Here is a 14,970-nt window from a genome sequence, read left to right as displayed (position 1 = left end):
CACTTTTCATCCCAAGCTCTTCTAACACTTTTCACCTCAGTTCTTAAGACAGTGCAAACCCAAGTATCTGTCAAGTTCCTTCAATTCACAGACAAGAGTTAACCTGCCAAGAACCAAATGTAATAATCATCAAATGTTTTCATTTTAGAATAAACTTACTCTGGAAACTAAGTAATATAAACTTTTACCTCATGGGAAACACACACACACACACACACACACACTTGTCAGGAGTAAGTCAGGAAAAAATAACCTTAATTCTAAAAATGAAGAATCTGTCCTCACAATCTTGACAGTTGATCAATATGGCTAGTATCTCTTCCAGGTTTTAACCTTCCCTCCGAATCCAGGTATTAGTCTAGTAAGAATGCTACTGTCAGATTTAAACAAGCTAGGTTCGTTTGCTGAATTGCAGTTAATTATATTTTGTTTTGATAATTTTACCCTCCTGTAGGGTTTCTTCAAAATTTCAAGCTGAAGCCTAGTGAATCAAGGAAAAAAAAGGTGACTCAGACTTGGGTTCTGCTCATGTGTGGTGCTGTCAGGCTCAAAGAAATGAGAGAGTAGCAGAGCACTTTGATTCTTTATAACCCGTGTTGTGTGAAAATTAAAGCCAAGAAATGTTTTTATGGGAACAGCTATCAAAATCTGTTAAAACCATCTGTTTCTCTGGCTGTTTTTCTTCATAAAAATAAAGGGGAAAAAATCCATTCTAAAGCAAGTGACTTTGGGCCAAATTCCAGTCCCTCCAATGCAGAACATAAACAACTCCAGTGAAAACATCCACATGTGGAACTCGCAAGAGTATTTAACACCCTGTATCTAACAGAGCAACTAGGTTTTAAAAGCACCTAGAAATGAGCTAGGTGCCTTTTGTATAACAGACATTTGCAACATGCATTGACACCAACATTAAAAAAAAAAAAAAAGAAAGAAAGAAAGAGAAGACCTGCATTTACCAAAAACCTGTTTCTTCTTCCTTCTCTTTTTCTTGTCTTTGCAGTGAATATGATAGTGTTGAACTGGAAATTCTGGAGAACTCACTCATTCATTTGTGAAATAAGAGCAATATTTCAAAGACCACCTTCCTGTCCCACCAGACAGAATGTAGAAAAAACTACTTAGAGAACAAAGTGCAGTTTAATTGGCACCGTTCATCAGCTGTTGCTGGCAAATCCAACTAGGGAACACATTGCAATGGTGACTTATAAAACAAACAAAATTTAAAAAATGGTCTTGTGCACTCATTTATTCACATCATCTTGGTTACCAAATGTCTGTCATGAAGTAAAACGCTTCTGTACCTACCTGCCATAGGGTCATTCAAACTGATGACCTAGATGGTAAATTTTAACCTGTGGTCTGCAGTTTATGAGAGTCTCTGGATCTAAAGTTTCCATTAAAGGTAATTAATAAAGTAGCTGTATTGTAAGTAGGCTTGTGTGATATAAGAAGTCTGCAAATCAGAAATGATACATCACCAAAACCGATTTCAACAATCTGTCATACACTGGTTTCCTTGAGGTATCCCTTCCTTAACAGCATTTGCAATAATTACATGTGATTTCACAGGAGCATTACATAAAAAGCCTGCTTTTTGTGTCATTTATATGGATATGGCTTATGCCACAACAGCATGGTCACACCAGCAACAGTGAAGATGGAACGACTCTTGCATATTCCATTCCTTGAGACAGCATGGACAAGAAATCAATGAAATGAGACAGTTCCACAGATTTTGGATGGTATTACTGTGTGTTTTTTATGTACTTTTTACCTGGACTCCCTTTGACTGATGGCAAGATAGATTTCCCATGAACTCTCTTCAGGAATAGCTCCATGTGGTATCAACAAACTGACTCCTACAAAAGAGCAAAGGCAGAGCTTATCTTTTGGAAAAGTACTGGAAATGAAGAAAAACCTCAAAATTGGCCTCTGATTTACAGCACCTAGAAAGGCTATCTACCAGAACAGAAGAATGCTCCTCTAAAACAGTGGTTCCAAAAGTACATGTTATTAATATGATTCACATAGTTATTAATATTTCATTGTCTTCCAAAGATATAGATCAAAATAAGGTCCTTCTAGAGCCAGAAACTGTAAACTCAAATGACTAAAAACTTCTTGCCCCAACAAAGCTTTTAAAGAATGGACTTCCTATAGTTTTGTGCCACTGAATGACACTGGATTCATAGTCTTCATGTGACTGAAGGTCTCTCTTCTTCCCTGGGTATAGGCAAACTCTTTGTCTACTTCACCACTTAAACAAAAGGAAATAATTTATGGAAACAAAAGGGACCTTCAGTCTTTAGCTCTTTCAGAGAGGCTGCGAGCAAGAACAGTATATAAACACAGTTGTTTTGATTGTCTCAACCCATATAATAAAGTACTTGCTTCCCTAAAACAACCATCTCATTTCATTCACTATTGAGCTAAATCTGCACGCAGCCCCGGTCTCACAGGATTGAAAAAGTCTTTGTTCTGTAAACAGTATTCAGAGTCATCTTGTCCCTGTAGGGAATATTCTGTGTCACTGATGCTTGGACCTACAAGCAATTTTTTGGCAGCCAGAGAATACAGCAATTAAATTTCAAGGATAAACATACTATTGCAAAACTCTCAGTAGCCTTTTTCAAGGCATGCATGGTACACAGCAAAGCCATAGAAGCCCATCCCTGACGTTCACACAGAGCTCTTGCTCCTCTGTAGCAAGTACTTTGAAGTAAATCTTTTACATTAGCTAACGGATAAGAGACCACAGAGTACAGTTCTCCTCTTTAATGTATCTTCTTGTTTATGATAAAAAAATGAACTGGGTATATTGGGAATGGGGAAAACCTCCTTACCCCCCTTTCATCAGAAGCAGCAATGCTGGAATACAAAAACATTCAATTAGCTTATTATAATTTCAGTGGAAAAAAGGCTTCCTTTCATTCCATTACTGATGCAGCCTGGGCAGTACATTTTTCAGCTCTAGATATGCTGTACAGTTGTACAGGCCAGAACTCCTTACAAATCAAGATTATTTGTGTTTCAAATGTATGAACGCTTTCAGTAGCAATACTGATAACTGTCAGTCTTTTTCATTTGTGCTAAGAATGAGGCTCATGTTCTCTGTCTCCTCACAATGAAATGTCTTATCAACTATGATCTTACTATGAATATTAGAGAGACTCAGCCATTGTTACACTTGTTTGGAGCCTTGTTTGTAAAAATCCCTTACATACTGTTCTTCCATTACTATTATAGACAAACATTTTCATATTGAAAGCTGGAATCAGTGCAACCATTTCCCATCCTATGAACAGGAAAAAGGTCAATTCTCCTATGCTTTTGGTAAAACCCACAAATGCTTACATTTTATCTGGATTTTTTTCAGATCTTCAAGCATAAAATCCAGGTAGACACTATTATTGCTTTCAAATAACCCCCTGAATATAGAAAAATACAGCAGGGTTGGTACCTAGTAGTGAGGTCTTCACCCAGTCATGGAACCTGGCTACTTAAAACCTCTGCTCCTTATGGAGTCAACTTTCAACCTGATCAGTGAATGCGGAAGCCTGGACTTTTTCCTCTCCTTCCCCCATACCTTCTCCTCCCCAAAAGCAAAAACAAGCATCTTTACCTTCTTGCAGGGTAGTCAGGAATGTTAAAGTATCAGGGACTGTGCAGCTACACAAGTTACTGTAACCCTAGCTTGTGCATAAACAAACTTTAATGAGCTTTCAACAATAAGTTCTACTTAATCAAACCGAATCTAAAATGCAGCCTCAGCCTGTAGACCTCAGAGACAGACTGAAATTATCTCAGCCGCACCTCAATGACCTATAGTCTTCCAGACCAAAAGCAGGCACATACTCCGACTGAATGTATCTCAACATCTGCATCATCAGAAGGGGAGCTTCACTTTATGGAGTAAAACTTAAATGTCTACTAGCTTCATGCACAAGGACCCAGAAGATCCTCTTCCTGACAAGTCACTACAGCAGAGAGCCTTGATTAAGGAAGAGGGGGGAAAAAAACCTGTTACCTTGACAGGCTTTTATCTGATGCAGCAACAGAACAAACTGTTGAGTTCTCTATTTGATTTTTCTGTTCCTTTTTTGCCCATAATAAATACATTAAAAAGCATGTGCACCCTCGGTAAATTTTAGGTTAGGCGTTTGCTAATTTCTAGAAGGCAGCAAGGGCAAGCCAGTTATAAAAGATTTCATAATCAGTTGTTGACTCTCTTTCACTCTTGGCCTATTTGTTGAAATGCCTATTAGTGGCACAAATGTTGTCATCTGCATAGCTCCTTGCTTTACATGACATGATCATGGTTTAAACTTTTCTTGAACTGCTTTGTCTATTTCTGACCTTGAAGTAAAATCTGGTAATTCTAGGATCACAAGGAATCTATCTCATAATAGAGAGGTCACCTAACCAAATGAAACTAAATTGGTATGGAAATCACTGTACCTTTTAGTTCACATAACTAGTGAATCTAAGTTATACAATTTTCCTTTTACTCAACTAGTATAAATTAGAAATGAACAAGGATGCTCTCAGCTGGATACCACTGAAATCACACTGTTGTATAGCATACTCAGGGTGGAAAAAGCAGGTATCAAATATTTTGAATACGTCACACTTGTAGAACCTCAGCTAAATAGTAACACGATGGAATGTAACTATAATTTACAATGGACTGGCAAATTTGATCTTACATAAACGGAGAGAGAGAAATACATAAACTGCATGCCGACCAAATAAGCATTTAAATCATCTGATAGATGGGGCTAACATTATTTAAAGTAGCTAAATATATAGTATGAGGGACTTCTTCATTTCTGACTGTTATACTGACTTAGTGCATCTGCCTTTGTAATATTCATTCCTGAACAAAAAAAGCCTGTGAAGAAATGAATACATTCTATATGTTATGCATGATTGTGCATTAAATATTATATCCCTTAGTTATATACTGATATCAATCTTCTTTAAATACAGACCGTGTTTTTTTATGCTTTTAAAATCCTGGTTTTATGGAACATGAAGGATAAGRCTGTGCAGTAGCTTTAAAGCATTCAGTTCAACCAGATAGTATGAGACAAGCTTGGAAACACTAACCAACTATCAAAGTTGAGTTTAAAGGAGACTTTGAACAATAGAGCACAGGAGTCCAAAAGATACCCTGTTAGTTGGCAGTAGTGGCATCAAGCTAATTCTATTTGCCATTTTGAACAAGAAAGCATTCAACATAAGGAATTTTATTCAGCATGACACAAACATGCTACAGTGCAACATGTTGCAGAGTATGACCTATTAACATCACTTATTTGATTCTAATTTGGTTGTCATATATTTTCTGCAAATTTTACAAACTCAATTACCTAAGTCCAGAATCTCATGCTGCTTCACAAAGCTCTGAAGTCACACAACAAACTTTTCATTTTAAGCAATGCAAATTCAGTATCTCTACTGCAATGTTTCAGTGCACAGCCCAATCTTGAAATGCCAGTTAACTTTGAAGTGCCCTACTATGGGAATCTGTCAAGCAAGATTTAAGCTGAAGAAAAAGAAAATGAGAAAGTCAAAAGTAAAAGCTAACAAAAGCCACACTAGAGTTTTCATTATGAGTGGAAGCTGTTCTCCAGAGGCATCCACTTGTGGTACGCCATAGATTTTCTTTAATAACATAATGAACTGACAATGTTAATGCAGTCAGACACTAATGTCTTTAGATTCCCCTTTGAATATGACCTCATAATCTTAGATGCTGTTCCAATGACAGCCTCCTTCCTGAGGAGCCCTTCTTTTGGATCAGGAACTGAGTAAGCAACAGGGAGCTCTGATTAATATGACTTTCATGCTGAAGACATCAAGAGAGGCAATGATTTACAGCAGTTCAAATAGGCATAATGCAGATTTACTGCTCACCCCAAACTTTGTCCTGACCATAATCATCGATGTAGGCAACTTGCACTACTTTACAACTTTGTATTAAGGAAGTCTCTCCTTTTTTCTTTTTCTTTTTTTTCATAAAATACTACACCAGGCAAAACCAGTTGCATCTAAACTTATTTTATAGGCTTTTAATAAATAATAAAAAAAAAAAAAGGAATCTACTCACCTGTGTTTGGAATCACTAAACGGCCACCCAGGTGTCCAAAAATGGCAGTTGTCTTCAGCTCACTTTTTGTTGAAATAGAAGAAAGGTTCTGAATGTATGCAGCCTTGTTTCTAGCATGTATTGTGCCAAAACCCCTGTTATTCCCATGAGGAAAAGTTCCAGAATGTGCCTTTCCATGATATTCAGCCCTCTCTGTCACCCCTAGGGAAACCATGAATGAACTCTGAACTTTGACTTTGATGTCTGACAGTGGGTTAAACAGTGAAGACTCTGTCATTAGCTCCTTATCCATGGGATCCTGCAGGCAGATTGGTCCACTGTATGTTCTGCTCACTGTCAAGTCAGGCTGCATGGATGAGTTCAAAAGCAGGGAGTTACCTGATGGAATGAAGTGGATCAGAGAGTTAGTTACTGTTTTATACACTGCATTTTATAATGGTTTGCAGTGGTGCTGAATAAAGCATCTGGATAGCAGGCAAATGGAGAAATGGTATGGATAGGGGATGTTTCATCCATTTTATGGAGATCTCCACAGAGCAGAGGAGTAGGAATTAGGAATCCTGGATTGTCTTTCTGGTCATGCAGTGATTTGGTTTACAATCTTGAAATGCATAAAACCCTTTGATTCTACGTTCTGAAGTCTCATGAGCTACGTCTACACTGAGAAATGAAAAACATCATGCATATGGGCTTAAGCATGCTAAGATCCATGACTCATGTCCTATACATGAGTCACAATTGCTAATATTTTATAAAAATGCCAAATTTTGGGTAACTGTTAGTAGACCCTATGATAGATAGCATGTCTGCCTTTCTCTGTGTCTCATCTGTCCAGACTCAGTTTCAGCCTGTACTGTGGTACTAAGCATGCTACAGCTAGTTCCTCCTTAGCGAGATCTGGAGCTTGAATCACTCTATGCCCAAAGGTTGCCCGCAAATAAAAAAATCTAAGTGGGAAAAAAGAGATTAGACCCGTATTTAATTGCCAGTTTCAGTAAAACATTACATGCACTTGTAAATCCTATGCAGCACCCAGCTGCACTTTGATTTTCCCATGTATAAATTGGAGCTAGACAGGCTAGACTTAAAAGATCTGGTTCATGTGCATCTAATACTAATTTGCTCAATGTACTCAGGACATATTGCAGTCATAAAAAAAAAAAAAGCATTTAGAGGATAAAAGCTCTCCCTATTCTCTTCTTGGAATGAATTTTAGAAAATTCAATCTATGCAGTATAAAAGAAAAATATCATGGTAGACATTGGAAATTTACATCACTGAAGTTTAAGATGTTAAATCAGAAACTCTCTTTTTTAAATATAAAAATCTGGTGAGTTAGATCTCAGTATTTTCCACATAAACAGGCCAGTCTGACTCTTCTTCTCAGCTCATGAGGAAGGAAGTCCATGTGGYATACATGAATATTGCACAATAGGATTCAGTATTGGCCTACTCCACTGAAAGATAACAGCTTTCTCAGTAAATCTAATTCATTTATGTAAGTCAACTGCACAGCTCCTCCTCCACTTCTGTTCTGCTCTTCCTCTACTTCTATTCTGTTCAATCTTACAAAAGCTTAAATTTAAACAAAGGCATCCACAGAGACTGTGACATTACTACAGTACTACTTTTTGAAAACGCATTCTGATTCTGTGATGGAAAGTGCCATCCTTGTTATTTGGATAATTCCTAGTGAAATCAGCATGAATTCTTCACCCTAGTATTCCCTTTCTGACCTCTCCACCATTTCATTTTTGGCTTGCTCTTCCTTCCTGATACTCTCAGAACTCAAAATCACATAGGGTCATGTTCAAAAAACAGATGAAACGATGCAATAGATCTAAAGGGTACTTGATCACTATGTTTTCTATGCTTCAGGCAGTTCCACAGAACATGAATCCAAGAAGGAACTTCAGTTTTGTTTTTGGATTTTTTTTTCTGTATATGCCTTTTTTTTCCTTTTCCTTTTTTTTAATTAAAACCCACTGGGTGAAAACACATCCTCCTGCAGACCTTTTCAGTGAGCTTACACGAAAGGATAGTTTCATGCCTGAGGGAAACTGGGTTGAATAGGAAGTGGGACAATAGTAATGCAGGAAAGAATGTAAAGAATGTAATAAATGTAAAATGTCTCAAGTAACTAACTTTATGGAAATAAGAGGTGGGTAGCTAACATTATAAATACATTTCTCCAAAGAATAAAATTTGGATCATTCTAAAGCTCCTTAGCACAAACAAGCCTCTTTCATTTTCAACCTGTGTAGCTGCATGTAATTTAGCACAGAATCTCAGATTACAGACAAATGACCTGAAATAGTTTCAGCATCCACTAAATATTTTATTAATAACTTTGATAAGCAAGGCTTTTGATATCTAAGCATCTTATTGACTRTGGATTACAACTGTTTTAATGCATTTCCACTTTTTTAGCAAGAAGCTACAATCTGTATTTCTCCTCAGATGAAAATAAGTATAATTCTGATAAGCACAACTGTGAAGCAAGCTTTTTTTTTTTTAAGTGTCATTTCAAAGACCCACTTTAAAAATACTTTTGGTAGTTTTGCTCTCAATGTAAAACAGAAGGGGAGATTTTCCAGTTCAGACAGTTTCAGAAAAAACAGACTATATCTGGCTGTTTGTACACTGTTGATACATCAGCATATTTACAAATAAGAGTAAGCTACCGATGGGAAGCTGCGGGTGAGGGAAGGATCAGCTACCTTTCAGCAGATTGGTCTCCAGGAGGAGAAAGCCATTCATTTATTTGTTTCACTCCTCACATAAATTTAAAAATAATGATCATATTTTTATCTTTTTAGTCAATAGGATTCTCTAGGAAAAATAAACTATTTAGATCCTATTTGCTGATAAAATTCCATCTGCCAGAGAAGTATTCCCTGACTTGGAAAGAATCTTCATCTTTTTCTCTAAGTGAAATTGCCAAAAATGCAAATTATTGAAGAGATGCTTCTAAACAGACACATTTGGGCCTATCACATGAAGCAGCCTGCAGAGTACTGAAGCAAGCAATACTTAGGTCAGAACGATTCTCCAGGCTGCCTACCCTAACTTATGCTGGTGCAACAGTAGATCGAACAATTTATCTAGTGGCCCTAAAGATCCAGCTAAAAAGTGCCCTAGTAGAATTATCCAGAGGCTTCAGTATCTACTGTCCTTTACACCTTGTGTGGGAAATGAAACTGTTGTCCTTAGGTCAGTATTGTGCTCTCTTAGCAAACTGGATGCTGGAGAAGAACTGGCCTCTTTTCTTCATGGCAGCTGAATTGTTTAGTTTACAAATACTCATATTTAAAAACCCATGGACAGAGCACCCAAAGTAGCTGAAACTGAACTAATGGCATCCTGGCATAAGAGGAATTGCCTGTTTCAGCATTAAATCAATGAAGAAGTTTCCCAGCCCCAAAACAAGATTTTCCTGGCAAACGGAACAACAAAGGAAAGGGTTACTATTTGAGCTGGTCACTGAGAATTATGAGACTCTAATTTAAGGCTTGAATATTTAAATGAATGAGTAAACATCCTTCAAACCTCCTAGTCTACCAAGCCTCTTCCAATTTCTTGCCATTTATGCTTCATGAGGAATGTCTCTCAGCAAATAATCATAAAAACAAAAAAACAACTCTGCAACACATTTCATTTTCATAAAGACAGAGGAAACATGGGGACACTTTCACACCCCACCAACACACCCACCCACCCACAATAAGGCAGGCATCTACGTTAGAATGTCAGTACCGAAATAAATAAATATACTCTTTTAAAGTAATCAACATTTTGATTCAAAAATCACCACTTTTTGTCCAAAGGAAATATTATTCCAGAAAACATCTGAGTGCTGCTTTTAGTAAAAGGTTTTATTTCTTCCATATTTTATTGTATTGGTGACTTTCTGAAGTCTTAATTAAAAAAAAAGGAGAATATATACATGTTTACACACATTTATCTTGTTCTGTTCCAGAGACCTCAGAATATGGATGTTTGCATGCAAAGAACAGTTTATAAAATACTGAAAGGTGGATTGCTCAAATTAACAATAAAAATCCAATCACTTTTAATGAAGAAAATAGATATATAACTGAGTAGGAAGGCACTACAGACGGATACTTTCTGTATTTTTTTTTGTTTTCTAAGTCACAAATGCCATGTTAGAATCTAGTGACAGTATTTCTGCAGTGCTAAAGGGAGAAGGTGCAGTCAACAGAGGTTATTTATTTGTTCAAGTTCCCGTGACAAATCAGTAGCAGAGACAGGAAAAGACAGCACAGTTCTAACAGCCCTGATCTCCTGTTCCTTGGGTTTAAGCTACCCTCACCTGGCTCTGGTCCAGTCTGCTTAGCATTAAGCTAGGATACCCCCCCAACAGCCAGTCATTGCATATGAACTTAGTATCTCTTTGCAGTAGGAGCTCTGGAGAAAAGAAAATGAAATCACAACACTAACCTTGTCTGACTGTTTTAAAATTAAATGTCTGGAAGCCTCCTGTCAGTGCAGACGAATCAATCACATCCACGCCGTACTCACTCTGACTCCGTCTGTAAAGGGTAACACCAACCACCAGCACAGCTACAGCAATGACTGCTGCTCCCAGGCCAGAGTATAAGGCAATGTCACTGGCATTCTCAATATCTGAAAGGAGAGGAAGCGGGTACCAAGTCAGCAACACTCATGAAAGTGCCCTGACTGAAGACCATGAGCAAAGGGATTATATGAGGCCACAGACATGTGGCCAAGGAGGTACGGCTTGGGGCATAAATGTGGAGCAGATCACAGCAGGACAGCGGTGCACAAATGAACACAGAAAAGCAAGCATTTGAAAGCATGAGAAAATTTTCCTGATACCTCACTCCATAGAGGTAGGGTTACATTGTTTTAGGGATTGCATCATGGTATTTGCCGTTTTTTAAAAATGGGAGAATTTGACTTGTAGCAATCAATGCATAGTCAAAAGCAGAGAGCTGACTACTCAACAGCCTTCTTTCTCATCAGCACACACTGCTAGCCTGGGCTCCTTGCTGGGGTATGCCTTCATCTCCCATTCTAGCCCAGTGGAGATCATTAAGATATGGTAATGCAACCCTGAAATGAGAGAATGTGGAACAACTGCAGCTACAGAGGGCTGTTACAAGTATCAGCATGATTCTCATCTACTGCTAGCTTCCAGGGGAAGTTTTAGGTTTGAGTTCTGGAACTAATGCAGGAGGTCATGAATCCTCTGAAAAAAAGTTCTTCATCAGTCTTAGGGAAGATTTCTCCTACTCCCCCAAGCCCTTCTCCACTCTTCATTCTCTGTGTGAGTTTTATTACAAGAAGGAGCAGTCCATCCTCTCAAAGTCAGAGAGGGGCTGAAGAAATCCCGCATATCATCTTGGATTCCTGCAAGCATCCTCAGTCTTTAAAATCAAGTTAGAAACTGAACCTTCCTGTGATCACACCTGTGTGCTAAACTTACAACCAAGTTTTCTAAGATTTCAGTCTTGTAAAGCAAAGAAGAGGAATTTGTTTCTTTAAAAGAATGAATTCAAATGAAACATGCTATATTATGTAATTTAATTATACAATGGCACTTTTCTAGATCTTTTGGGATTTGGGACCACGTACCATGAAATTAAATTACTTAGCAAGTACACTTAGTGGGTCCTTAGATAGTTCCCTTAAYGCCAAACTCCAGTTTAGAGGAAGAGATAATCATGTATTCACAGTGTATATCATCTGCTATCCCACTATGTGGTACTTCTGCTATCAAGTGGGAAGCACTAAGTATATAAAGAAGGTGCATTTATTTATAATAAAGAACAGTGACATAAAATGACTGGGAAATCCAGACTACACAATATCAGTAAATAAACTGCAATGTACAGAAACAGGACAGGAAGTCAAAATTAGCATTGAATAAATAGCCAATTACTGACATTCCTTAGCTTGTTTTGGGGAGGGGGCTTCTGTAGTGCATAGGTATTCTGCAGAAGGTCAGATAACTTTATTTTAGCTGAATTTTTACAATTAACATGAAACTTCAGAGTACTGAGATGAAGGAAATGACTACCTGTGAGCAGGATCAGAAAAGTTCATTTTCTTGGCTTGCTAAATGTCTGACAACTAACAGTACAAGCGGCGGAAGCTCCTGGGAAGGCACAGCAGCTGCCAAGTGCAATAGCTGAGTACTGACCGTTCTCTAACATAAGTGAAGCTGCCATATGAGTTGCAGCAGCAAAAAAACTGAGTAGGGAAACACTGCTTTAAGTAGGTTGAAGCACATGGGATAGCTGCTATGAATAGGGCAATGTGAGTAACTGATTTTTTTAGCTAGGCAGTTGAACCAAAAGTAAAATAAACAGTTTGGATCAAACTTCATTAACAGAAAACACTTCTTACTTCCCTATTCTCAACCATTTATTACGAGAAGTAATACGAGTATTACAAGTATTAAAATAATACCATAAATATCCCATTCAACCCAAAATAAACATTTTGAAATCAGTTTTACTAGCACCATCTATGTAGCCCTGAAAATACTTTTGCAGCTGTTGAATTTTCAAATAATCTCACATTGAAAAAAACTTCAGTTTTTTAAAAAAATAACAACTTCCTGAAAAACAAAACCAAAAAATTCACCAGGCTCTAGGTTCTGTGCAAATACCAGCTTTCAGAACAAAATCCTCTTCTATGGCATGCCACATGACAAGTACTCATGACTGAATAAACAGAATTTCTTGTAAGTAAATAGATCTTATCCAAATTCTTAGAAAACTACAATTCCCGCTCATTTCTACTAGAACAGAATTTTCAATAACATTTACTAAAGATTTTTTTTTCTGAATCCTTTTTTCCATTTTTTCCATGAGATGCAAAATGTTGTGAACATAATTTTGAATGGTTCAGGTTTAAAGTTTGGAATTCTAGAAAATAAGCTGCTAAACTGGCTTAAAAACGCATTAGACTAACAAAGGGAGATGTCCATATTCTCAGCCCCGAGGTGGAAAATGCAAACACAACGATAAATGATTTCAAAAGGTCACAAAGGATGACTCAGGAAATACCTCAAACCAGACTGAAACTACCTGAATCCCAGTGCAATGCCTTAATCACAGAGCTACTGTTTTACCTCCATTTCAATTCCCTAGTATCAGGTACAGAAAAGGAAGTATAGAAACCAATCACATTTCTGTTTCTTCTAATTTCTATACTCCAAAGCTATTTTGTTGTTACAGGGAATTATGAAGCTCTATCGTGACTTAATTTTTGTGGGTAATTAGTACAATGAATAAGCCAAGAGAGGAGTGCTATATATTTCCAGCAGCAGAAGAAATCTGATAGCAAGTGGGTTCTTTTCCTTTCTAGAGAACTGGAGTGAGCTGGTAGTTATTTCACCATAAAACTTCCATAAGTTTTCAATTTTGATCATAACAAAACAGAAAAATGCTGAAAATTTGAATTATGTTTCACCTACTTGGTGTAATACATTATGAAGTCTGAAACATGCATAAATAATTACAAATAATTACAAACATTAAAAAATGTTTGTCACCATAACGACAATGGGTAGAAGATAGACGATTAGAGATCCTATCTTCCACCATCAAAAACTGAGAATATACAACACACCTCAAGTTCTCACACTTGATCAACAGTGATTTATTATTCTAAATCTACATAGTTTAGCTTATTATTTTCAGTTGATTCAGATGTTAGATAATGTACATTTTAGACTCTTATAAACTGCACAAGACTATTGTACATGAGTTAAAGATGAAAGCAAGAATATACAATTAAAAAAAAACACAGAAGTTTTACCCAAGCAAAATTCTTCTGATGATGCAAGAATTTTATTTTCAGGGAATTCTTTTAACTATCCCTAGGAGCTGAATTTGATTGTTTTCTATAAACGGTATGATTAAAAACTCATATATTCTTCTCTGAATTTCCTTAACTTTAATAAGATGTTCACTGCTCTATTTCATAGGAATCCTGAAAGAGTTATTCATGTGTTAACATACCTATTCCTTAGGCAGGGGAAGAAAAACCCACAACCCCAAAGTAACTAATACTTAGAGTTCAGGAAAATTTTTGAAATCCATCAGAATTTAGTAGACTTTTAAAATAGCCTTATCTTAAATGAGTAAACCAACTGTGACATGGTATTCCTTCTTATTGATCCCAAGGAATAGAGCTGCTTAAGAAAGGTGACTTTCATTTCTATTTAGGACATTGTTATTACTTCTTTGGAAACATATACTGTATTTTTAAAGCAACTTCAATCTCTTCTCCTTTCTATCTTTGTATAGAGAATTCCCTTTCCTTTGGAGACTAGAAGTTAAAAAAAAAACAAAACAAAAAACAAAAAACATGGCAACTTTGGCATAGGGCGTAATTTTTGTTTTTACTTTTTCTCAGAAGGGAGCAAAGGGGCAAACAAACAGAAAAAGAAAACATTGACAGTCAACCAATTACTATTTAATGAGCTGCGTCCTCCCAACCCAGAGGAGGTAGTGACTCTCATAAAGCACCAAGGTTTCCACATTTCAGTTACAAGGGTACATGTTTGTCCTAATTTTAGCCTATATTTCACTCCACCTCTTGACACTGTTACACAACATTTATTGAAAGCACATTTGATGGTAATGAAGTTTCTATTAACTATGATTAAGTTTCATAAAGCACCTGAAGATAATTTAAGATGTGCAGGAGCAGAAAATGAAACATTTGGTTTAGTACATTAGGAAACGTAATTGATTAAATTATCTCATTTACAATAAGTGCTTTCCAGGAGCTATGCAGGGCATACATTTCCCCCAGTCTCCCATCGGTGTGCTACGAGATAGAAAAGATTTTTCTAG

The 14,970-nt window shown here is 36.9% G+C and overlaps 1 protein-coding gene across 1 annotated transcript in view; it reads right to left on the bottom strand.

The window, feature by feature from the left end:
- The window catches only part of UNC5D (unc-5 netrin receptor D), a 101,317-nt gene that overhangs the window by 25,695 nt on the left and 60,652 nt on the right, over positions 1-14,970 (bottom strand). The window contains exons 10-12 of the mRNA XM_026064485.1: positions 10,577-10,762; positions 6,116-6,493; positions 1,778-1,862 (exon numbers count right to left, since the gene is read on the bottom strand). Coding sequence (XP_025920270.1) covers positions 1,778-1,862; positions 6,116-6,493; positions 10,577-10,762 — 649 coding nt within the window. The remainder of the gene's footprint in view (positions 1-1,777; positions 1,863-6,115; positions 6,494-10,576; positions 10,763-14,970) is intronic.

The sequence above is a fragment of the Apteryx rowi genome, unplaced genomic scaffold, assembly GCF_003343035.1.
Source record: "Apteryx rowi isolate R43461 unplaced genomic scaffold, aptRow1 scaffold_217, whole genome shotgun sequence".
Taxonomy (NCBI): Eukaryota; Metazoa; Chordata; class Aves; order Apterygiformes; family Apterygidae; genus Apteryx; species Apteryx rowi.
This window is presented reverse-complemented; position numbering and strand designations above follow the sequence as displayed.